Raw genomic sequence first — 27,170 nt, 5'->3', positions numbered from 1 at the left:
ATAAACATTTTGTTGTTATTTTACCTGAAATCTACAAGGTCCTTTTCTTTTGCTGGATCTTTGTAGAATATCGACCCATTTTGAGTCACACAAAATAGTGTATTCTCTACTCCGACAATTAATCTACAGATAAAAGGGGAAAACTAGTTTGTTTCTAGTAATCTCGCCTCCTTCAGTCTTCTTCTTCATCTGTCGACTTTATATGGCGGTTGGCAACCAACTTTAAGGTGCATTACCGCCAACAACTGGACTGGAGTGTGGACCTCAGTTCATCTTTCAATTACCCACATGGGTATATGCTCCTGTCACGTGTGCTCCCTCTCCGGCCTCTAGGTCACCATCGTTATGGCGCACACCTGTCACCATCGTTATGCTCACCTGGACTCCATCATCTCCCTGATTACCTTCCCTATATATGTCACTCCCTTTGGTTCCTTCCCCAGGCGTCATTGTTTCTGTTTCAGTTTCGTGTCTGTGTGTTGGTCGTGTTTCTTGTTTAATTTATTCATTAAATTATTCACTCCCTGAACTTGCTTCCCAACTCCCAGCGTACAACTTTACAGAATGACGCCTCACCTAAGGGAAGCATCAGGGAGTGTTTTTTGTTTCGGTGGGAATGACGTTGCGTCCAGGAGCCGCTACAGGCTCTCATGCCTGAGACAGATCTCTGGGTTCCCCTGCTACAGCCGGCTCGTCAGGCTTTCATGCCTTCACCGGATCTCCATGCTCCCCTGCTTTCTCCGGCTCGTCAGGCTCTCATGCAGGCTCTGATCCCCAAGATCATCCCTTTGAGTGGCGTCCTGCGGCTGGAGCCGAACGCACCGGGGAGGGGGTACCGTCACTTATGCGCTCTAGTTCGCCCTGCTCCCGCGTCTCAGCTGGACTGACAGGTTTCCCGCGCTTCAGCAGAGGTAACCGGTCCGTTCCTGATCCCCGGGATTGTCATTTTGGTCGGCGTCCTGCGGGTGGAGCTGCGCGTCGGGAAGGGGGTACTGTCACGTGTGCTCCCTCTCCGGCCTCTAGGTCACCAGGCTGCTCATTATGGCGCACACCTGTCACCCTCAACGTATTGGAAGATTTTTGGTCCCTCTGAACGCCTAGGTCCTATAGTCACGATTCACCACTGATGAAGATAATATATATATATTTTTTTGTGATGAATTGTGTTGTGGATTCCATTAGGCTATGTGAGGCAGACATAACCTAGGCTTAGGTTACCAGCCACGTAGTGAGGGAGGGAAGCAGGGAACTCTCCATTAGTAGACCGGCAAACATGACCCCATTGGCCCCATGTGGGTATTCGGTGGGTAAGGTGGGCACGGCTAGCCCACACCAAGCCCAACACAAGCTACCCATACCAGCCCAACATGGGCTAGCCTACACCAGCCCAACACAGGCTAGCCAACACCAAGCCCAACACAGGCCAGCCCACACCAGCCCATGATGGGCCAGCCACACCAAGCCCAACGTGGACTAGCCCACACCAAACCCACAACAGCCCAACACGGGATAGCCAACACCAGCCCAACACGGGCCAGCCCACACCAAGCCCAACAGGGGCTATCCCACACCAAGCCCAACAGGGGCTATCCCACACCAAGCCCAACAGGGGCTAGCCCACACCAAGCCCAACAGGGGCTAGCCCACACCAGCCCAACAGGGACTAGCCCACACCAGCCCAACACGGGCTAGCCCACACCAGCCCAACACGGGCTAGCCCACACCAGCCCATGATGGGCCAGCCACACCAAGCCCAACGTGGACTTACCCACACCAAACCCACAACAGCCCAACACGGGATAGCCAACACCAGCCCAACACGGGCCAGCCCACACCAAGCCCAACAGGGGCTATCCCACACCAAGCCCAACAGGGGCTATCCCACACCAAGCCCAACAGGGGCTAGCCCACACCAAGCCCAACAGGGGCTAGCCCACACCAGCCCAACAGGGACTAGCCCACACCAGCCCAACACGGGCTAGCCCACACCAGCCCAACACAGGCTAGCCCACACCAGCCCATGATGGGCCAGCCACACCAAGCCCAACGTGGACTTACCCACACCAAACCCACATCAGCCCAACAGGGGCTAGCCAACACCAAGCCCAACAGGGGCTATCCCACACCCAGACCAACACGGGGTAGCCCACACCCAGCCCAACACGGGCTAGTCCACACCAAGCCCAACAGGGACTAGTCCACACCAAGCCCAACAGGGACTAGCCCACACCAAGCCCAGCACAGACTAGCCCACACCACACCCAGCTAGAGGCGGGGGCTCATTAGAATATTTTTGTGTGTGGTTTGCACACAGTTCTTTTTTGCAACCATTACTGAGTGTCATTCCAGTTAAAAGAAAATCACTCCGCCATTTCCTGGTTGCTAAAATTCAAATAGTTTGCCTAATTTCATTTTATGTAACAAAAAAAGCAAGTATAGTGTAGAGAATCCTTGTACCATCTAAACTGCTGTGAAACATATTTTCCATAAACAAAAATATTGTATTTTCAGCTGTTTGAAGCTGGTGTACAAAACCGAAAGTAAAGGACGCAAAAACAAAACTTAATAATAGAAAGCAAAGAAATGGTGCACACAGAACACATCTACCGCCTCTTAGACTTGTTTACAATGAGAATTACAGATCTATAACACACATTTCTATGTTATATTGGTCGGGTCGCCCAAAAAGTAACATATTGCAGCTAAGTGTTCTGTTGTGTGAAAGTCTGATGCCGTTTAAAAAAAATTATCTTGATGAAGTCTTTAAAAATACCTGTGACATATGAGAATCTTAAGTTTCTCATGTAAAAATATATGTATGCTAGTAACAACTTGGTCGTCTTTCTGATACAATGTATCACATTCCCCAAGTACCTTCAGGGCTTGAAAATTATTAAATTTATGCACTGTAATTAATAAATTATAAATAAATGAATTCCTATTAAATAGAAAAAGCGCATTGGCCCAATGTTGGCAGCCTCAATATTTCAGCCCGTATTGGGGCCACATCGTGCCAATGTGGACATGTTTGCTGGGAGCCTATTTGTGTGGTGCTGTCCACATGCAGAGCTTATGTTCCCTTTCGCCATATGACAATACATAGCCAAGTTTATTTTCCCTGATTCCTCGCTTACGCGAAAATGGCTAACATAACAGAATCAATAAAAAGAAATGTTATAATGCTGAAATACACCTTCGTGGAAACAGGTGGTGTCCGAGTGAAATCCCCGGTTTGGAAGGATTTTGGAGTCATTGTGGACAAGGAGGAGAATCAAAGATGTCTGCAGAAAGAATGGGGTATCAGCTATGACATGACACCTTGAGTTAGAAAAATATTTTGGTTATTGAACTACAGCAAGTGAAGTGGATTTACATCCGGTAACGGAATTACAGTAACGGAATTACATCATTGGTCGCTGATCCGTACTATACAGAAATGCATAATTATGGATATGAATATCATTCTATAAATATAGATGTATCCTGAATAGGCACACAAAGGTAGAAATTTTGCATTTGTGGGTATTATTCTACACACTGTGTAGAGAATTCCCCCCTGCTGAGGGCGCTGCAGCACACTTAAATTTACTGTTTTTTTGTGCGCAATTGTTTGTTTCGCTCTGCTGAGTCTGGCTCTCATGTGAGGAAATATTGTTCAGCATACAGCCCTGTGGTCTTAGCCAATCAGCTGGTGACCACTTGCCCCACACTCTGTACATGAGCTGATCATACAACCTCTGATTGGCAAAGGACATGGAATGTGTTCATGGAATGCGTGGGTAGAAGTGAGTAGTGTTTATTGTTGATATGGTTGAGATTTGTGTGTGTTTACTATTACTGTTAGTAGCAGTTGCTATTATATATTCCCTGTAATGTTATTACTGAGTCATTTATGTTGCATGTTCAGGTAACATGTTTATGTTTACATTTATACAGTTCTCAATGACTTCTTTGTATTTATCATTATCACTACTTGAGCTATTGTGGTCATTACTCTATTCATTACTTTGCACTGTTTTTTATCCATGTTATTACATGTATAGTACTCATTATTTCTCTTTCTCTGTACTTTCAGACCATTTCCATGTCCATACCCCTGTTTGGCAACAAGGTTCCCTGTGTGTGTGTGTGTGTGTGTGTGTGTGTGTGTGTGTGTGTGTGTGTGTTAACTCTGTAAGGTTCCCTTATTCCTCTGACCGGGAAAGGTTTTACGTGGGCCACAGACCATTCAAATAGGAAGGGATTCCCTCACACACACTGGCTATTATTCTAATGAGCTCCGCCACCAAAAAATATCACATTTGGTTGGACCGTAGCAGGTGACCAACCTGTGGTTTGTGACTACTATGATTTCCCATTGTATCCAAATCAATTGCAGTAATTCCGTTACAGATTTTTCTGTCATTCTGCTACGGATTTGGTAACAGAATTACGAGTTTTAATCACTTAATAACTCATAAGCAAACTTGATTTCAGTAAAAAAAAGTTGACCCCTTTTCATCTGTTCGACCAGAATTCAAAGCCTTTACTTATTCCAAATTTATAGGATGGTAATGTATATATGCCTTAATTAAAAAAAAGAAATAGACTCTTAGCTTTCATTTGACATGCTCCTATGAACATCATATGTTGGTGCTCATGGGTCCTTTCAGATGCAAATGCCCCTACTAAATAAATCTGCAGCCTATAGATTCTGGGAATTGTTTAATTAGTTTCAATTAAACTATTTGATTATGTAAACAATATTGAATATAAAAGTATTGTTTTGTTCTGTCGCCAATAGGCTTTCATTAGGTAAGAAGAAGGCTAATTAGAAGGCTTATTTTCAAAGTGATTTGAGCATCCCATTGTGAAAATAAGAAGATTTTATCGTTCTTAATTCATGGCAAGGTTTCCTTTTATCCAAATGTTGAATAGACATGCAGACAAATTAATTCATGAAGGGAATGGGAATAGCCTTAAAGCCTACTACGCTGTTGTCGTAAAAACAATGAAATAAATGCATGTTATTTGGCGGGTCACGGATCGGCTCTCAGAACAATTCTATGTGGGTGGATCGGACATCTGTCCTGATGTCAGATGTGGTTCAGAATTGATGTGGCCACAGGGTGGGGGCGGCTCCAAAAAACTGCCCCGTACAGCACTCTAGTTTCAAGTCTTATATCTAAGTACAATAGCCCCCTCTTGTGGAAAGACTCCATAGAAACAGCCACAGTTTCACTGCTTGAAATGCTTGCCTCATAAAATAACACTAGGTAAAACTAAACACTAAAATAATAATAACAAAACATTAAGTCATTGCCAAACAATATTTGTGTTGCTATACACTATATACAAAAATGTATGTATAAAGCCACACCTGTTGCTGACAGGTGTATAAAATCAACTACACAGCCATTAAATCTCCATAGACAAACATTGGCAGTAGAATTATCTCACTGAAGAGCTCAGTGACTTTCAACATGGCACCGTCATAGGATGTCACCTTTCCAACAAGTCAGTTTGTCAAATTTCTGCCCTGTTAAAGCTGCCCCGATTAACTGAAGTGCTGTTATTGTGAAGTGGAAAGTGGCTCATCCGCGAAGTGGTAGGCCACACAAGCTCACAGAACGGGACCGGCGAGTGCTGAAGCGCATACCACATAAAAAAATGTCTGTTCTCGGTTGCAACACTCACTACAGAGTTCCAAACTGCCTCTGGCAGCAACGTCAGCACGGTAACTGTTCGTCAGGAGCTTAATGAAATGGGTTTCCATGGCCGAGCAGCCACACACAAGCATAAGATTACCATGCGCAATGCCAAGTGTCTGCTAGAGTGGTGTAAAGCTCGCCACCATGGGATTCTGGAGCAGTGGAAACGCGTTCTCTGGGGTGATGAATCAAGCTTCACCATCTGGCAGTCCGACGAACTAATCTGGGTTTGGCGGATGCCAGGAGAACGCTACCTGCCCGAATGCATAGTGCCAACTGTAAAGTTTGGTGGAGGAGGAATAATGGTCTGGGGCTGTTTTCATGGTTCGGGCTATGCCCCTTAGTTCCAGTGAAGGGAAATCTAAATGCTACAGCAAACAATGACATTCTAGACGGTTCTGTGCTTCCAACTTTGTGGCAACAGTTTGGGGAAGTCCCTTTCCTGTTTCAGCATGACAATGCCCCTGTGCACAAAGCGAGGTCCATACAGATATGGTTTGTCGAGATCGGTGTGGAAGAACTTGAATGGCCTGCACAGAGCCCTGACCTCAACCCCATCGAACACCTTTGGGATGAATTGGAACACCGGCTGCAAGCCAGGCCTGCAGGCCTAATCGCCGAACATCAGTGCTCTTGTGGCTGAATGGAAGCAAGTCCCCGCAGCAATGTTCCAGCATCTAGTGGAAAGCCTTCCCAGATGAGTGGAGGCTGTTATAGCAGCAAGGGGGGGGGGGGGGGGGTCAACTCCATATTAATGCCCATGATTTTGAAATGAGATGTTCGACGAGCAGGTATCCACATACTTTTGGTCATGTAGTGTATTTAGCAGTGAAAATGATGCACAAATGTGTAACAAACATTACATTATTAACTCCTGATGAAACACTCTTATATTCAGAATAACATGTAACACAGTTCAACAGAAAAAATACTTGAACAAAACACAAATGTATGAAGTAGCTACCTGAGAGGGATGACACCTCCTTATCTTGCAACACTGTATCTTCAGAGGCCTCTCTATCTTCCACAGTATCACTCTGGGAGGAAGCAGGTAGGGAGAGCACTTCCACTTGCCCACCGCCACGCTTGGTCTCCCCCTCCGTCTCTGCCCCCTCCTCCCCAGAGTCTGTGCTCCTGATGCTGAGGCGTCTCATGCGCGACACTGAGTCCACTTCCTTCATCCGTGCTCTGCGCTCTACCGCCACCCGGTTGCTGGGCGATGCAGCCAGCTTATCCTGCAGGGCCTCTACGCGCTGCGAGGGTCCTCTGCCCCTCATCTCTCCCTCCAGACTGTGGGACAGCTTAAGGTCAGGGTTGATGGGGACCGAAAGCGGTAGTCTGTCTGGCGGAAACTCCTGCATTCCTGGAGTTTCTCGGCCCAGATGGGTCCATTTGGCACTCCTGATGTTCTCTGGGTTATCCTGTGGTGGCTCCTTTTCTTTTGCCTCCTGCCCGCCAGGAGGCACTGTGGATACCATTCCAGAGTCCAGTTCCTCAGAATCTGGATCTCTCACATGTGTTTGTACTGTCTGTTCGTTTGCACTGCTGCTTTCTGTATCTTCACTAGCAGCGGGTTTACTCTCTGTTGCCGTCTCGCTAACCCGCTGCTCCCCTGTGACTAAAGACTCTGCAGGTACATCAATCCCTAATATCCTGGCTGCCCTCTCCTCTATGGATTTGTTTCCTGAAATGCACTCAGCACATTTAAGTTTGTATAGATTGCGAATGTCCTCTGCCACTGCCAGAGCTTGGTTTTGTTTGGTCTTCTCAGCAGTGACACTCCCCGCCACCTTCTTATCTATGAGTGACAGCTGCTTCCTCCAATCGCAACATATAGTCTGAGCCTCTGAATGATTTGAGCCAGAGTCAGAGGATACCTTCGTGTCTCCTTCGCCTTCAGCTGGTTCTTCAGATGTTTCAGCTCCTTGTGGACTGTCACGGTCACCAACAATCATCGCGCTACTTTGATCAGATAAGTCTGGGCTTGACTCCTCGTGGAGCGGAGACATTGGACTTGGTCTGGACATCTGGCTCTCGCTCTCTCTTCTACAAATGGGGCATTCCTCTGCAGAGTCTAAACAGGCACCCCCTAGAGGCTCTGTATCGCAGCTACCACCACCAGGTTTAGATATGGCGGTGAACGTTTTGTTAACCTCTGAGTCCCGGGTCTTTTGTAAAGACTGACATATGTCCTCATAGTCAGGGGGACTCGTAAGTGTGGAGGCGTCCTGCATCGGCTGCCTATCTGCCCAGGGGACTTCGGCTGCAGTGTGCGTTGTTGGAGTCATTGGGCTGAAGTCTCTGGTCTCGCTGGGATCACTAGGAGAGTCAGTAAAGTCACTAGGGCCGGTGAAGTGACAAGGTGGTGGTGTCTCCGAAGGCGAAGGGAGGTCTAGCTTCACTGTCCTGCCACTGCAGCTACTTCTCCTCTGCGACAAGTTCGAAACAATCCTGTATTCTCTGAATCCTGTAGGCTTGCGTGGTGGGACAGGGAGCTCCTCTCTTAGCTGCTTGCTGAAAGTCACAGATTTTCTTTCAGCGGGTCTGGAGAAGGCGCTCTTAACCTCCCTGTACTCCGGGTCGACGGACACAGACCAGCTCTCGACACTGCGCCTAAGGCTGCTGGGTTTGCTGAGCCCCGCCTCCCCCGCCAGTCTCATCTTGATCCGCTCAGGGATCTGCACAGCACCACTGTTGTTGGAAATGTTATTGCTGGCAGTGCCTAGCTCTAGAATGTCTTTGTAGGCCTCGTTGAGGTCCTCAATGCACTGGTCAACACTGGGTCTCTTGCTGCTCTGCTGCTGCTTATGCTGCTGATCCTGGAACTCTTTGTTGATAGTCTCCAGCTCCTCGATGGTGTCCCATGGCCGCCTGCTGATGGGCTTCAGCAGGAACTGACCGAAGGCTTCCTGCCCACTGCAGGTCGCTGCTGGTTTGGCCTCCTCCGTCGTGTTTCCTGAGGGTGGTGGTGGGGCTACTGCTGGCGGCTGAGCTGTGCTCTTGTTCAGCTGGCTGGAAATGGAGAAAGTGGCCGTCCTGGAAAAGGCGCTGTTGCTGGATGGTTTCAGGCTCTTCACCCCTTTAATAGGACAGCTGACTGCAGTATTGCCCACACCGCTGGGATCTGGGGTGATGACGTCAGAAGAGCCTGGGGCAGGGACTTGAGGGTCTTGTGCTTCCTTGTTTTCAGTGCCTGGAGGAGGGGGATGCTGAGGCTTTCGGGCTTCTGGGGTAGTTTGAGTCTCCTGGTCCCGGTATTGGTTCCCAGGCCAGGCACCTGAGAGTTTCAGCTCCTTGTGATGGTTTATTTTGGGGGGTTTAATAGGGAGTTTTCTCACTATTTTGCTGCTTGATCTGCTGCTCGCTATGCTACCGGTTAGTGCTTGTAGCTCAGCCTCTGCTGAAGATGTGCTTTGGAAACTTTGGTTTGTTAAGTGGCCCGTTTTGTACTCACTCGGACTGTCCACTGGGCTTGGTGGCCGGACTGGGCTTGGTGGCTTCTCGTCGTTGTTGTTGTTTTGATCACGGGACGTACCAACCGGCGTTAGAGGGATGGGAACAGACACCAAACAGAATATTGTCTCACTAAGTTTTTTTTTTACACTCTTTTTCTCATTTTTTTCTGGTTTCTCTGAGTCAGTTTTTCTTGGTTTCTCTTTCTCTGTGGAGTCAGGCTCATTGACTGACGTTTTCACTTGAGTTACAGTTTCTGACACACCTTGGCCTTGGTCCACATGCCTGATCAGTTGCTGAGGAGGTCTAATGTGAAAAGCTGTTGGATAGTTACCACAGCTCTGATCAAGAGCTACACTGTCTACACTTCCTTTGTTTATTAAACCCCTGTTGCACCATCTAGTACTACTACCACCATCGTTGTCATTGAGAGATGTCTTGCGGCAGTCGTTATTGAGAGAGAGCCCCTGTGGGGGGGGGAAGGCACTATCATGTGTAGATTGTCCTAAAACCTTAGCGCAGGCAGTCTCTTTCTTCATGTTTCGGATAACCTTGTCAGTGTCAGTAAGAGAATTTCCGCCAGGCCCTCCTGAGATATGTCTCACTCGCAGATCATCAAAGGGTAAATAGTGAACATGACCCAGATGCTCCTCGGTGTATCCAGGGTTAAGGTTTGGGTTAGCGTTAACCTGTTTTCTGTAGGGTGTACCTCGATCCCCGTAGTGTTCCAGCCACGACCCTCCTGTCTGTCCGGAAAACCACTTTCCCGCCTCTGAGCCCCTAGGCATGTGCATCTGTATCTTCATCTCCCCCCTCCACTTATAGTTTGCCACTTCGTTGCGGTTGATTGGTCCTCCCCTGATTGGGGGCAGGGCTCTCTTATAAGACGGGGGTGGGATATAACCGGGGGGCTCCATGCCAAAGATAGCAGAGTGTTGTGCGAAATAGTCTTGTCTTTGCAATTCTCCACCCCGTGGGTAATAGACGGGCCTGTTGTCTTTCGGTTGTTTGGACCCTCCCTGCTGATCTACTACAGCTACAGCGAGCATCTCTTGGCTACCCCTAGTCTGCTGGTGTATTTCGTATGATGGAGGCTTGACAGGCCTGCTGAACCTGGGCTTTGGTAAAAGTGCAACATGTCCGACGCTTTGCCAACTGTTCCTGGCCCACCGGTCCCTGCTGACTGCGGCACTGTAGTAATACCGACTATAAGGCCCAGAAAATACGGTGCTGTTTACTCTCTGTCTATCAACCTGGCCTGGTCGAAGCTGGACACTGACCAAACTGGACTGTGTGTTTGTGTGTTCAGTAGCTCCATCAGGTGACAGCACTCTGGGGAGGGACTGGGACATCCCTCTGGTTCTGGGGAGGATAGAACCAGTGCTCTCTGGAGTCCTTAGGCGCTGCTGCTGCTCCTGAGCCCACCTCTCGCCCTCCCCATCCGACAGCTGCCTCCCCAGCCCCACCGCAGGCTTCCACTCCTCTGTGCCCAGGCTCTGGCACTTCCGCTCCCCAGTCACCCCAGTCACTACCCTCAACTGTCTAGGAGCCACATCGGCCTCTCTCAGCCAGGAGATGGAGGTGTCTTCCCATAGCTGCTTCTGCTGCTGCAGCTTTTCCCTCTCTCCCCTATGGTCCTCTGCGATCAGGGCCTGTGGTCGCCATGCCGCCTCAGAGGCCTTCAGAAAGCCAGCGGATGCTCTCAGCTCCCGGCCGTCTGCGTAATCCAGGAGGACGCTGAAGTCCTGGCCTCTCCTCCTCCAGTAGGAGACATCTCTCTCGTCCAACTGCTCTCTTCTCTCGATCTGCTCAGAATAGGTCAAGCTGGGCGCGTCATAGAACCTAGAAAGAGAAGAATGCACAATTGAGTGGTAGGGTACTGAAGTTATTACTTCATTAATATAAAAAATGTAATATTTACAATAAAATCAAAACATATTATAAACCGTAAACATGTTGTAACACTAAACAACCTGGATGTATGATTATTTGGTTTTTGCACGTGAACATAAATGGCAAAACTGTGGCTAGGTTGCAGTGGTAACACCAAAAAGAATGAAACTCTTGAAGTATTTTAGGTTGCAGAAGCTTGTAATACCCAAACAATTCAGTTTACCTCCCTTATTTGTAATTTACAAGTCTGCTGACCTTTCCATGACCTGCCAGTCTGCGGTTATGTCCCAATTGGCACCGTATTCACTATATAGTGCACAATGCCCTGGTCAAAAGTAATGCACTATATAGGGTATAGAGTGCCATTTAGGACGTATCCTAAAACGTAATCTCAGATGCAACATCTCACTCCAACAAAACAAGATCAAAGCTAAACATAAATAAGCTTTATCTGGAACTCTCGCAAACCATACCAGTGCTCCACGCTCTGTTTAACTGTGATGATACAATGCTGACCAGCCTACCATGATTTGATGCAATATTGATAATTGTGACATTTAAAATGCTGGTATCTCTGGCTAGAGCTTCTAAGCTGATGTTTTGGCTTTGGGGGTGAAGAGGTACTGCATCCCACATGGGCCCTGATTTGTCTATATGATTCTGGTCCTAAGTCGTGCACTATATAGGGAATAGGGTGCCATTTTGGACAATGCCGTAGGAATCAGACTGTCCATCTCCAACCCAAGAGGGGAGAGCCAGACAGCACACATATCTGATGGAAGTGTTTGAGTCAGAGGCTCCCAACTCCCTTGAAGATACCATTAAAATGTACGGCTGCTGCAATATGATCTGCATATTAAAACACACGCTGACCTTAATTCAGAAAGCTGGGATTCGTCCCAAATGACATCCTATTCCCTATATAGTGCATTACTTTTCACCAAGGCCCATAAGGCTCTCTGGTTAAAAGTAGTGCACTATGTAGGGAAAAGGCACTGCCTGCCTGCCCCTGCTGCCACTGCTAAGCGCGCTTCAAGTCTGAGCAAGAAATTATTGACTGGTTTATAAATGCCAGTTCCCCATCACATGATGTGACCATATGCAGAGTGACAGACAACTCCATATTACTATTTATTATCCATTCAATCCAATTCAGGAGTTTTGGCTACTGGCAGGAGACTTGGCTACAGTGGGGCTTGTAAAATTTTAATTAATCTAAAAATAAACTAATTTATTTCCAAACCAAGTTCTGGGATATATTCTGAACCGAGTACTTACAGAAAACCTTGACACAATATATGGGCTACTTCCTACTTTTTCACCGCCCCTTTCGGAGGACCAGAAATAGGATTTCATGTAATTGTGTAATAATGATCCTAAAAAAAACTAATGCAAAAAGAGTGGCCTTCAGGCTGTGTGATGCACCTGATTATCTACACATTAAGGCATGCACCCAGTCCAATGGACAGCAGTCAGAGTAATGTCCCTAATGGCACCCTATTCCCTATACAGCTCACTACCAGAGCCCTAGTGCACTATATAGGGAATAGTGTGCCACTTGGGATGCAGCCTAATAGAGTGTGCCACATGGGACGCAGCCTAAATATCAGTAACCTAGAGTAGTAACGAAGTGAAATTCAGGGAGGCCTATAATATAATCTATTGTGAGCTTTATGCAGTTTCATGTAACTGTGAGGCTATATATAGATCTATAGTAGCCTATCTGAACAACCATACTGTAGGTACTAAAGACTGTGAAGAGTCTATTGATGACAACTAAATCAATTGGAGGATAACACTGTATACAGTACCATCCATCATGGTGTCATTACAAATGGCACCTTACACCCTATATCAGTGACCGGTCAAGCCATTTCTAGTCGATCACCAAACATTTCTATAGAAAAGCCAATGATAAATGCTTGCACTCCTTTTTGAAATGTTTATTTGTGTTTTGCCCTGTTAGCTGTAGGTGCACTTCATTCAGCAGCCCTGCACACCGGGTGGGCAAAGTGTTCCCATTTTAAACCATTTCAATTGTCTGAAAAGACAACCTCCGCCTACCCGGCAGACTGGAAGAGCTGTAGCTAAATCAAGTGCCCCTACTGCCTACTGCGCTCAAATCACCATGCCTACAGCATCCACGACACCGGCCACAGCAAAGTTTGATACTAGCCTATGTGAGATTTCATAACTTTTAAAACCATAACCAGAGAGAGACTGTGAAAGAATACTCCAAAGAACTGCTGTTTTTATGAGTGAGTTCATGTCTAAGTTTTTATACAGCACTATTACAAAACATAAAACGTGCTGCTCCCTACTTCCAATTGCGCTGCAGCTGCAATGAATGAGTAGCCAAGTGTATCGATAGCCCTGTGTTGTTATTTCTCTGGTCATAGGAACAACATGAATTTGTGCATGAGGTAGATGCGGTGCGACTGCAGTTTTGCCATCAAGTGGAAGATGATTTCCCCTCTCTCTGGTCAGTCTCACCGGAGAAAAGGAAGGAGAGAGCAGGTACCGTGAGAGACGGACCCTCTGCTGCTCTCCCCCTCCCTCCGCTGAGACTAATGCTGTGTTCAAAACAAATGGAAATCTCCAACAGTGCATTCAAGACAACTGAGAACTCGGGGAAAAAACGAGATCCGACTGGGAAAACATTTTTGAACTCGGAAATTCAAGTCGGAACTCTGGCATCTTTCTAGATTACCAACTTTACAACCTGATGATCACTGACGTCATGATTTGACCTCTCTTTTTTTTTCAAGTTCCCAGTTGTCTTGAAAGCACCATGACCATCAGATGCAGGTACCATCAGTCCAGTGAAATAAACAAGCAAATTATTTCAATTTATGCTCAGCTGTGCCTCGCAAGTGCTACACCAACTGATCTATTTTGTTATCAAAGCTCGAGTTTTGAAATATGGCCTGAGAATAACAATATTGGCTGGACAGGCATTTGCCTATATGCTGTGATGATGTATTAGGCCTAGTGCACAAACCTCCTTCCTACAGAATAGTTTTTAGTAGGTTATTGTGACATTTTTGAAGTCATGTTTATTTTTATTTTTTATCTGAGTGGTAGATCTCAGCTTGCTTTTCGACTGGGAAAGTGATCTTGACTCAGAAAAGGTTGGTGACCACTGCCCTATATAGTGCACTTCTTTTGACCAAATGGAACCCTAATCCCTATAAGTAGTGTATTATATAGGGAACAGTGTGGCATTTGGAGCACAAACTTCATTGTATCGCAGCATCTGGTAAGACAAGGCAGTGTTCGTTCCTGCAGCTCTGGAAGGAAGGAAACAGGAAGAGAAAAAACATCCTCCTGCGCTGTGTAGACTGAGTGGCTTGGCTTTGCATGCAATGTGCCCGGCAAAACAAAAAAAGGGAGGGAAGGTATGGTATGGTGGGGATCTCAAAAGAGAGAGAGAAAAAAACTGACCCGCTATCCGTGGCGAGAGAATCACCCAGGGGCTGTGCTAGGCTGTCACCTAGGTTACCGCTGACAGCTTCTTTTCTCCTTTGGTTCCTTTCCCCACCGCTCTCATTGTCGCAGCTGCCGGGGTAGCCTTTCGCCAGTAGTGCCTGCCTGCTGCTGCTGAAGACGCAGGCCCCCCTGTCTCCCGCCTGTTCATTCCCGTTCAGTGATCCACCACGACCAGATCTCTGGTTCTCTGCTGCTGGGATTTCACGGTGGCAATCGGCGGCGGCGTGGCGCTGCTTCTCGTAAGGCGCGGTGGCGGATGAAGTTGAAGAGGGGCAGGGAATGCTTGTCTTGGGCAGTTTGTATCCGTGAGAAATGAGGAGGTCCTCCACGCTGTACATGGTGGTGTGTCTGTCTTGGCAGCAGGAGGGCGAAGGTGTTAATTTAGTTTCTTAGGCGCAGTGCTGGTGGTAGAAACTGGAGCACAACTGCTCAGCAGAGGCCATCCCTATGGGGAGAAGAGAGGTAACATTTAGCTAGCTTCAATAGCATAACTACCAATGATTTATATTTACACTAGATGTCTGACAGGGGGCGCTGTTTTGAAGCCGCCGCGCTTCAAAACACTCCCCCACCATTGTAAAGCTATAGAAATGTATTTATAAATGTCTACATTATATTTTGCCATGTCTATTCTATTACAGACACCTTAATGCATACTTTTAAAAAATATTATTGCGAGCTAAACATAAAAATGTAAATATATATACATTTTTCTTTGAAAGTAATAATGTTACTGTCCCCACTACAACAAAAACATATTTAAATACCTGTCATTTTGTACTTGAAACATTTATTAATCCTATAGAGCAGGGTTTCCCAATCTCGGTCCTGGTGCCCCCCCTGGGTGCACGTTTAGATTTTTGCCCTAGCTCTACACAGCTGATTCAAACAACCAACTCATCATCAAGCTCTGAATATTTGAATCAGCTGGGTAGAGCTAGGGCAAAAATGTGCACCCAGGGAGGCCCCAAGACAAAGTTTGGGAAAACGCTGCTATGGAGGACTGCTCCTTCTGGGTAGTGCCAATATGGCCTTCTGGTAGCTTCAAAGCCTCTCATTGGCCAATACATAGCATCAGCAATATAGGGTTTGTATACATCATTGATAGCTACTTGCTGATAGAATGGAACACTAATGTATGTACACTACAGTGTATTCGGAATGTATTCAGACCTCTTGAATTTTTCCACACTTTGTTATGTTACAGCCTTATTCTGAAATGGATTCATTAGTTTTTCCCCCTCATCAATGTACACACAATACCCCATAATGACAAAGCAAAAACAGTTTTTTTGAAATTTTGCAAATATATTAAAAATAGAGAAGTGAAATATCAGATTTACATAAGTATTCAGACTCTTTACTCAGTACTTTGTTGAAACACCTTTGGCAGCGATTACAGCCTTGAGTCTTCTTGAGTATGACGCTACAAGCTTGGCACAGCTGTATTTGCGGAGTTTTTCCCATTCTTCACTGCAGATCCTCTCAAGCTCTGTCGGGTTGGATAAGGAGCGTTGCTGCACAGCTATTTTCAGGTTTCTCCAGTGATGTTTGATCGGGTTCAAATCCGGGCTCTGCCTGGGCCACTCAAGGACATTCAGAGACTTCTCCCGAACTGTTTTTTTATTTATTTAACTAGGCAAGTCAGTTAAGAACAAATTCTTATTTACAATGACGGCCTACCCCGGCCAAACCCGGACGCGCTTGGCCAATTGTGCGCCATGATACAGCCTGGATTCAAACCAGGGACTGTAGTGATGCCTCTTGCACTGAGATGCAGTGCCTTAGACCGCTGCGCCACTCCTGCGTTTTCTTGGCTGTGTGCTTAGGATCGTTGTCCTGTTGGAAGGTGAACCTTCGACCCAGTCTGAGGTCCTGAGCGCTCTGGAGCAGGTTTTCATCAAGGCTCTCGCTGTACTTTGCTCCATTCATCTTTCCCTTGATCCTGACAAGTCTCCCAGTCCCTGCAGCTGAAAAACATCCCCACAGCATGATGCTGCCACCACCAGGCTTCACCATAGGGATGGCATTGGCCAGGTGATGAGCAGTGCCTGGTTTCCTCCAGACATGATACTTGGCATTCAGGTCAAAGAATTCAATCTTGGTTTCATCAGACCAGAGAATCTTGTTTCTCATGGTCTGAGAGTCCTTTAGGTGCCTTTTGGCAAACTCCAAGTGGGCTGTCATGTGCCTTTTACTGAGGAGTGTCTTCCATCTGACCATTCTACCATAAAGGCTTGATTGGTGGAGTGCTACAGAGGTGGTTGTCCTTCTGGAAGGTTCTCCCATCTCCACAGAGGGACTCTGGTGCTCTGTCATAGTGACCATCGGGTTCTTGGTCACCTCCCTGACCAAGGCCCTTCTCGCCCGCATGCTAAGCTTCTTCCATTTAAGAATGATGGAGGCCACTGTGTTCTTGGGGACCTTCAACGCTGCAAAAATGTTTTAGTACCCAGATCTGTGTCTTGACACAATCCTGTCTTGGAGCTCTACGGACAATTCCTTCGACTTCATGACTTGGTTATTGCTTTGACATGCACTGTGAACTGTGGAAGCTTATATAGGCAGGTGTGTCTCTTTCCAAATCATGTCCATTCAATTGAATTTACCCCAGGTGGACTCCAATCAAGTTGTAGAAACATCTCAAGAATGATCAATGGAAACAGGATGTACCTGAGCTCAATTACGAGTCTCATAGCAAAGGGTCTGAATACTGTAAGGTATTTCAGTTTTTAATATATTTGCAAACTTTTCTAAAAACCTGTTTTTTCTTTGTCATTATGGGGTATTGTGTGTAGATGGACGAAGAAAAACATTAATTTAATCAATTTTAGAATAAGGCTGTAACGTAACAAAATGTGGTAAAAGTGAAGGGGTCTGAATACTTTCCGAATGCACTGTATATGTAGGGGAGAACAAACAGGGGAGAGAGACAGGAAACAGGTAACATTCTGTCAACACTGTCCCAAACGGTCCAACCTTTCGGTTACTGGCCCAACACTCTAACCGCTAGGCTACCTGCCGTCCACTACTTAGAGAATAGGGTGCAATTTGGTTATGGTATAGGGTGCCATTTGGGACACACACAGTTTCAGAGCTTGTTATGTCTGATTAGGTCACTGGAGGGCGGACAGTAGACTATTTGTATTTTGTACATGTTCCTGTTACGGCCAAGTTACACCAGCCACTACCTCTAGCGATCAAACTACCGAAGGTCAGTAATTTTCTTGAACCTAGAAGTAATTTTCTTGAAGTCTCTTCTAAAAAATATAATTAGTATATTATGTGATAATGTATTTCCTATAATAGATTGAGCACTGAATAGAATGAATAGTAGTTTAGTATGTTTCCAGTGTGTTGTTTCCCAAATGGCACCCTATTATCTACATACTGCACTACTTTAACCAGAGACTATGGGTTCTCATCAAAAGTAGTGCACTAAATATGGAATAGGGCGCCATTTGAGACACAAACCTGTAACACATTCCTTTCAGTATTTATTGAATGGCTGTGTATTTTTTCTCTGTCTCTGGCTGACTCAGCCAAAATCAATCTGTTTCCAGATTAGCACAGCAGGGGTTGTTATAAACAGATGCCATTCAAAAACAAAGTTTAAAAATATATTTTATGATTTGAATACTTGATGCTCTTCTTTCTGACAATAATTGTAGTGCCAGAAATTTTAATAATATTAAATTGTCTTGCCTGATAAAAGAAATGCCTCAATGTTTGACATGAAAGAAACGTATGAACTGAAAAGTGGTATTGTACAGTAAGAAAACTTTTGAATTACAACCCAAAACATTGTGTTTGTCCTGGTTGAGTGACTTGCAACATTGCTCGGGAGCAGTGTTGGGGAAGCTACTCTGAAAATATAGTTTACCAATTAGAAGTTAAGCTACACTAAAGCTCCCCTTAAGAAAAATATAGTTGAATTAACTAAAGTAACTTTGAAAAAGTAGTTCACTACATCCAAACAACTTCATGAAATATTATCATATCTAAATATGAAATGTCATAGCATACAAATTGCAAGAACAGATCACTTTGGAGTCTGATTTTAACAGAATGTGTAATATAGTCTAGTAAACACAAACTATTTATTTTCTTTTTTGGTATTTTACCCCCTTTTCTCAAACTTGTCTCATCGCTGCATCTCCCCAACAGGCTCGAGTCACCAGACGACTGAGGTCAGCCTGTTAGCGCCCGTCCTGCCACAAGGAGTCGCCAGAGCGCAATGAGCCAAGTAAAGCCCCCCCAGGCCAAACCCTCCTCTAACCCGGACGACGCTGGGCCAATTGTGCACCGCCCCTATGGGACTCCCGATCACGGCCAGTTGTGATACAGCCCGGGATCAAACCCGGGTCTGTAGTGACGCCTCTAGCACTGCGATGCAGTGCCTTAGACCGCTGCGTCACTCGGGCGTCCCCAAAAACGGTGTTTCAAGTGAGAATTAGGCAGGTCATGCCTACCCATATTTTCTTTTTACAAAGTAGTGTGTGTGTGTGTGTGTGTGTGTGTGTGTGTGTGTGTGTGTGTGTGTGTGTGTGTGTGTGTCTATAAACAGTAGGGAGGGCAAACCCGTTTTGGTGATTACTGGTATATCATCAAAATAAATCAATCACGAGACAATTCTGGACTGATTCAGCAGTTTTTACCTCATTAGGTACAATACCGTTGGAAATGTATGTTGAAAGTTAAATTTATATTCCTGAAACATAAGTTTAAAATGATACTGTCGCTGCTTCCTGTTGACAAAACATATTAATAAATAGCCCAATGTCAAGACACAGTTTTAAAGTGTCCTAAATTAACCAATATGCAGAAACAGTTTGGAATATATTGAAAACATAAAATGTACCATCTACACATACATATGCAAACAATAGTAATCATATTATTTGTATTTTTTTAAACGAGCACCTTAGAAACTCTACATGCACCCAAAAGCCTGTTTTGTCAAGTGGCAATAAATCACTCTTCGAAAATGATAGCTGGTTTCTAGTCCTGTGACCCCCAGCACGATGACAAAATCAACAGTACAAAACCAATTGCTTAAAGCAGATATTGATCTGCTTTAAGCAATCGATCTTGTGTCATCGTGTTGACTATAAACTTTTATACTAACATCCCCAATCTGAGGTAAAAAGGATGTGCAATTCTCCCCAATTCGATGTGGTTAACCTCTTCAGCGTCTCATCCCGTCAGTGGGATCAAAATCCAGCGAAAAATCATATCGCCAATTAGCATTAAAAAAAATAATAATAAAAAAAAAAAACATTAATAATTTCTGTTTTTGTTTTATAGATACACCTCTCCTGAATCGACCCACGTCGTCCGATTTCAAAAAGGTTTTACAGGAAAAGCAAATCATTAGATTATGTTAGATGAGTCCATCGTAAAAAGCAGCAACATAGCCATTTTCCGACCAACCACTTGCATCACAAATAACCAAAAAACAGCTAAATGCAGCACTAACCTAGTTTGTCTGACTTAATTAGTGCATGTCGCAGACTCTGCCAGCCTGGAGATGTCAGTGGCATGGCTTATAAAGCAAAAATGCTGTGATCAGGTTTAGACGTAAATGGTGGCTTGCCATTCAGTTTTCATTAAAAATTCAGTATTCAAATGACAAATTTCAAGTCAAAAGCAATATGAGTGCTTGGACAGACCAATAATTACAATCCACTTTGAATCTATCCCGTAGGGCTCTGGTTCGAAAGTTGTGCACTAAATAAAGAATAGGGTGCACTTTGGACGCACCATAGGTAAACTCCTTGCCACTGACTCTCCAGGCTGACAGAATAGTTTCTAGGTACCCAGAAGATTAAAAAAGTTGCACTGTGCGCTGTGATTACTACTGACAACATTGATGCTAAATGTTGTTACTGGTGTAATTACATTATTGCTACACATGTATAAGTGCAACTTAAAGGGGTAGTTCACCCAAATTACAAAATGGTTGCCTGGCGGGTAGGAACGTTGGGCCAGTAACCGAAGGTTTGAAACCGAAAGGTTGCTGTATCGAATCCCCGAGCTGACAAGGTAAAAATATGTTGTTCTGCCCCTGAGCAAGGCAGTTAACCCACTGTTCCCTGGCGCCGATGACGTGGATGTCGATTAAGGCAGCCCACTGCACCTCTCTGATTCAGAGGGGTTGGGTTAAATGCGGAAGACACATTTCAGTTGAATGCATTCAGTTGTACAACTGACTAGGTATCCCCCTTTCCCTTTAAGTTAGCCTTTGAAGACAGTCTCCAGGTAAACCAAACCAAATCATGGATTGCTGTCTTGCCTTGTCCATAGACTGCTTACAGGAAAATATACTGCTCAAAAAAATAAAGGGAACACTTAAACAACACATCCTAGATCTGAATGAAAGAAATAATCTTATTAAATACTTTTTTCTTTACATAGTTGAATGTGCTGACAACAAAATCACACAAAAATAATCAACCCATGGAGGTCTGGAATTGGAGTCCCACTCAAAATTAAAGTGGAAAACCACACTACAGGCTGATCCAACTTTGATGTAATGTCCTTAAAACAAGTCAAAATGAGGCTCAGTAGTGTGTGTGGCCTCCACGTGCCTGTATGACCTCCCTACAACGCCTGGGCATGCTCCTGATGAGGTGGCGGATGGTCTCCTGAGGGATCTCCTCACAGACCTGGACTAAAGCATCCGCCAACTCCTGGACAGTCTGTGGTGCAACGTGGCGTTGGTGGATGGAGCGAGACATGATGTCCCAGATGTGCTCAATTGGATTCAGGTCTGGGGAACAAGCGGGCCAGTCCATAGCATCAATGCCTTCCTCTTGCAGGAACTGCTGACACACTCCAGCCACATGAGGTCTAGCATTGTCTTGCATTAGGAGGAACCCAGGGCCAACCGCACCAGCATATGGTCTCACAAGGGGTCTGAGGATCTCATCTCGGTACCTAATGGCAGTCAGGCTACCTCTGGCGAGCACATGGAGGGCTGTGCGGCCCCCCAAAGAAATGCCACCCCACACCATGACTGACCCAAACCGGTCATGCTGGAGGATGTTGCAGGCAGCAGAACGTTCTCCACGGCGTCTCCAGACTCTGTCACGTCTGTCACGTGCTCAGTGTGAACCTGCTTTCATCTGTGAAGAGCACAGGGCGCCAGTGGCGAATTTGCCAATCTTGGTGTTCTCTGGCAAATACCAAACGTCCTGCATGGTGTTGGGCTGTAAGCACAACCCCCACCTGTGGACGTCGGGCCCTCATACCACCCTCATGGAGTCTGTTTCTGACCATTTGAGCAGACACATGCACATTTGTGGCCTGCTGGAGGTCATTTTGCAGGGCTCTGGCAGTGCTTCTCCTGCTCCTCCTTGCACAAAGGCGGAGGTAGCGGTCCTGCTGCTGGGTTGTTGCCCTCCTACGGCCTCCTCCACATCTCCTGATGTACTGGCTTGTCTCCTGGTAGCGCCTCCATGCTCTGGACACTACGCTGACAGACACAGCAAACCTTCTTGCCACAGCCCATATTTGATGTGCCATCCTGGATGAGCTGCACTACCTGAGCCACTTGTGTGGGTTGTAGACTCTGTCTCATGCTACCACTAGAGTGAAAGCACCGCCAGCATTCAAAAGTGACCAAAACATCAGCCAGGAAGCATAGGAACTGAGAAGTGGTCTGTGGTCCCCACCTGCAGAACCACTCCATTATTGGGGGTGTCTTGCTAATTGCCTATAATTTCCACATGTTGTCTATTCCATTTGCACAACAGCATGTGAAATGTATTGTCAATCAGTGTTGCTTCCTAAGTGGACAGTTTGATTTCACAGAAGTGTGATTGACTTGGAGTTACATTGTGTTGTTTAAGTGTTCCCTTTATTTTTTTGAGCAGTGTATGTTATTTTTTTAGTTTGGGTGACCAAAATTTGGATAATTAAGTTGAACTATCCCTTTAACAGGACTACACACCATTTTTCAATGATGGCAACATGAAAGGATATTTTAACCAGTCCTACATGGCAACAGGTTACTGAACCTTATTCTGTGTTCCTCAATACATTCCCTCCCAGGGGTAGTACATTTACTATCTAAGACACCTGATTCAACTAATAACGGTTTGGTGATTACCCCAATCAGGTGTTTAGTGCAGGGCTGGAACAAAAATGTGCACACCCTGTGGGTCCCACAGGAATGGATTGAGAAACACTGTTCTAACAAGATCAACACTGCAAAGCAATCAGGGATTCAAACAAAAACACAGTGTACACCCTGCCACTTTTTTGGGTTAAAAGATGAGGGATGGCGCTGGAGAAACGTATCAATGTAGCAATTCCAGATTGCTCGTTTAAACTGCTTGTTCTAAACAGATGGAAGCTGCTTGTTCTAAACAGATGGCTTAGGCCATAAACAAACGCACACAATTTTAAATCCAAAGCAGTAGAGAAGTCAGCAACAGATGTCCATGGAGCACTTTTGGTAGGACATCAAAACAACTCAAAGCCTACGTCTCAAATGGCACCCTATTCCCTATATACTACACTATTTTGACCAGAGACCTATGGGTCCTTCCCCTGGTCAAAAGTAGTGCGCTATATAAGGAAAAGGGTGCCATTTGGGACACAAATAAAGTCTAGTTGCTCATTATAAACAAGACTCTAATTAGGTGGCATAGTTTGTGGGGGAAACGGTAGCCAAGTTGTGTGTTTAGTGTTTAATAATATAGTCATAGAATTGAGAAACATTTAACCTTCAAACTGTGGTTAGCAGGGCTGATTCATATCTGCATTTTCCTGATATAAGTTATTGCAATTATTATTATGCAGGAATAAATCTGTGGATACATCCCAAATGGCACCTTATTATCCCATATAGTATTCTACTTTTGACAAGACCCCTATAGGCCCTGGTCAAAAGTAGTGCACTATAAAGGGAATAGGATGCCATTTGGGAAGCACACTTTCACGTTAACTTCATCTTGAACCAGAGGGACCACTAATGGACAAGGGTCATATCACTGTACATTATGTACATCCACATAATTTCTCACTTGCCATGTACTATTTACATTGTTGTTTTTTGTTTGTTTTTTTTTCAGTTTCAGTCAACTTATACTCCAGCAAATTCTCATGACCTCGAATTGACCTTGGCACATTCATAATTTAAAACATTGTATATGTCCCAAATGGCACCTTATTCCCTACCTTTTACAGAAAAAAAACACATGCATTCATGCGATCACATGTGATCTTATGTGAAGTTAATGTAACGTGTAAAGCAACATGTGATAACGTGAAACTACATGTGAAAACGTGATGACGTGAAGTGTTCCAAAAACACCTGTTTTGCACATTTTCCACGTGTGAAATCATGTATTTTTTTCTGTAAGGCAGTGGTCACCAACCGGTCGTTTGCGATCGAATGTTCAATCATCTAGGCATTCCTAGTCAGTAACCAAACATTTATGCAGACAAGCCAACGATAAAGGCTTGCTCTTTTGCCGGAAGGTACACTTGATTCAGAAACCCTGCGCAACGGGTAGGCAAAGTGTTCTCATTTTGAACCATTTAATTTGTCTGAAGGGACAAACTCCGCCTACCTGGCGGACCAGGAGAGCTCTGGCTAGATCAAACTTTTAAAACCATGACCAGAGAGAAACTGTCAAAGAATACAGCAAAGAGCTGTATGTTCAAATTCATGCAGCACTGTCAACACTGTTTTTATAAAACGCACTTCTCCAGACTCCCGCGCTGAAGCTGCACTGGATTAGAAGCGTATCGATTGCCCTGCGTTTTTATTATGAGCACTTCGTCATGTTTATTTTAATATCAAGGAATATTTCATTTTCTCTGGTTATATGAACAACGTGAATTTGTGCATGAGGCAGAAATAATGAAGTGCGACTCGAGTTTAGCCATCAGTGGGAGGACGGTATCCCCTCTGGCCAGTCTCACCGGAGGAAAAGAAAGAGCAGGGACCATGAGAGGCGGGACCCTCTGCTGTTCTCTACCTCCCTCCTCTGAGACTGACCAACAGATGGCAGCTACTGTACCACTAGTCCAGTAAAATAAAAAAAGCAAATTATTTCAATTTATGTTCAGCTATGCCTCACAAGTGATACAACAAGTGATATATTTTGTTATCAAAGCTCGAGTTTTGAAATATAATATGGTCTGAGAATAACAATATTGGCAGGACTAGAATATAGCCAATATGCTGTGCTAATGTATTAGCCCTAATGTACAAATTTCATTCCTACAGACTGTTTTTTATTAATGTTGAATAGGCTTACATTTTTCATGTTGTTGTTTTTTATCTGAGCGGTAGAGCTCGGCTTGCTTTTTGACTGCGAAAGTGAACTTGACTCAGAAAAGGTTGGTGACCACTGCTGTGACCACTGCATATAGTGCACATAGGGCTCTGGTCAAAAGTAGTGCACTATAGAGGAAATATGGTGCCATTTGGGACTCACTTTATGAGTCTCTAGTAAGCACCCAAAGGTGGCACTTGAGGTAGAACTTGGAGTAGATAACATCTTCAAATCATCTCTAACATCTACAATAGCCTGCATGCCCTTTGATGACTCCAGGCCCCTTGTGTGTGGTGTCAAAACAGCTGAAGCACCTGCTGCCTGCCTGCTTCTCTACAATAACACACAAAATATCTCAAGGGTTTCCATTGGAAACCAGCACACACACCAGGCACAATGTAGAAGAGTAAATATGGCAAGTCTAAATTGACACAATGGAAAGTCTGCAACTGCTCAATTACTCTCTCTCTCTCTCTGCTGCCATGGTCAAACAAACCAGCAGACCAAACAAAGTGTAGCCTACAGAGAGAAACTAGTTTTGAGGAGCTGAAGGGGAGATGTGGCTATATTGAAACCATTCAGTAACTGCATCCCAGATGGCACCCTATTCCTTATATAGTGCACTACTTTTAACCAGGCCCTAGGGCTCTGGTCAAAAATAGTGCACTAAAATAGTGCACTAAACAATGCCTCATTGAGCAAGGTCACTACTGGAAGAAGAACGCCATGCAAACTCCAGCAGAAAAGGCAATGACATACGGTAAAGACTGATACCCTGACTGATTCAATGCATGCAGGGTAAAATGGCAATGCTGAGGTTGCCAGAGTTACTGTCTGCTGTTGACCTGGCACACACCTTTTCCTCCCTTCCCCTTCCCTCAGCTCACCTCCGACCTCCTGGCTCTGTTGAGTGAGGCCCCACTGTCGCCAGGGTTGCTGCATCCCAAAATGGCATGGGCGCTGGTCAAAAGTAGTGCACAATCTAGGTAATAGGGTGCCATTGGGATGCAGCCTTGCAACACCATGCATCCTAACTCTTACCTTATGATGGATATCTACCATGCCATTTTATTGGAGACCTAAAAGTCAAACCGGCACACTGTTTTTTTATGTCCTGTATACCGGACCTATGGCTTAGGCAGGTTTATGAACTTTGCCATCTAAGTTGAAACCCAGTATTTATGTTTGGACCTTTTCCTAGATATTTGATTCCACATGCCTCTATGCAGGCATTATCATTTGAAACAGATAGGCCTACTATATGCCACCACTGCCAATCACTAACAGATCCTGCTACTATGTAGACTAGATAGATACAGTAGGCTATGGTATGACCTACTCTATAGAACCTTGCTATAATGAAGTGTTAACTGATACTGCCTATACATAAAATTGACCTGTTAAGAATGATTTCTCAAGTCAGCTTTGCACTCCATACAAAACACATTGCTTTACACTGTTGGCTATAGGTTACTGCAGGTAGGCTATATAGGCTACTAGCGCCTATGAAAATAAAATCGATACTTGCACACACTGTAAGTTGAAAATGTGAGCGGTTGTGCATTGACGAACAGTCGTTATCCAAATCATAACCCCATTGCAATTTTACATGTTCCCCCGAAATGCACCCATCATGTCATTAAATACACATTCAGATCTCGCCATCAACCGTTGTTAAATGTTGATATATCAAAGGGTGAACATTTTCCGAGTGCAAATTTAAAGCGCCGTTAATTTAAGCCTTTTGCAGATGCGTCTTAGCTGACTGTGTGTGTTTACCAAGACTCAAACAGACACCCTGCGCTACCTTGTACGTGAAGCAAAAATAGACAGCCCCTCCCTGAAAAAAACTATATCTGCATGGTAAAGATTACTCCTAGTATACAAAAACGCATACATATTTGCGAGATCGTTATAAACGCTTAATGGCATAGATACGCATCCTACCTGGAAAATGTTTGGCGCGGCGGTTGCAGTTTCCCTGCGCCCAGCTTCAGTCGCTGAGAGCACTGCACAGCCCTTCTGCTGAGCATGCCTATTACCATAGGGGAGGACGCGTTGCCAGGGTGGAGTGTGTCCTTCTCACGCGCTAACCAGCCGCTACACTGTGCGTTCGTTGTTCCTTGAAAAGGGATTTCAAAATGGTTTCTTCCAAACTGTGTAATAACTTTTTTTTTCTTGAGAGACAGCAATAAATGTTTTCCATATCATTGTATGTTTATATTGAAACATGTATCCATAAATACAAGGCATTTATTCCATAAATATATGGCTCTGAATACATTCAGGTACTGTGTATACATGAGTATACATGATGGGTATGCACATACATATACATGATGGGTATGCACAT

The 27,170-nt window shown here is 45.0% G+C and overlaps 1 protein-coding gene across 1 annotated transcript in view; it reads right to left on the bottom strand.

The window, feature by feature from the left end:
• LOC106600484 (junctional cadherin 5-associated protein) overlaps positions 1-26,918 on the bottom strand; it is a 33,324-nt gene extending 6,406 nt beyond the window's left edge. Inside the window, exons 1-3 of the mRNA XM_014191859.3 lie at positions 26,765-26,918; positions 14,481-14,970; positions 6,655-10,985 (exon numbers count right to left, since the gene is read on the bottom strand). Of these exons, the coding sequence (XP_014047334.3) occupies positions 6,655-10,985; positions 14,481-14,863 (4,714 nt within the window). The 5' untranslated portion in view covers positions 14,864-14,970; positions 26,765-26,918. The remainder of the gene's footprint in view (positions 1-6,654; positions 10,986-14,480; positions 14,971-26,764) is intronic.
• Positions 26,919-27,170: the final 252 nt, after the last annotated feature.

Source organism: Salmo salar, chromosome 03, assembly GCF_965601325.2.
Source record: "Salmo salar chromosome 03, fSalSal1, whole genome shotgun sequence".
In the NCBI taxonomy this organism is placed as follows: Eukaryota; Metazoa; Chordata; class Actinopteri; order Salmoniformes; family Salmonidae; genus Salmo; species Salmo salar.
This window is presented reverse-complemented; position numbering and strand designations above follow the sequence as displayed.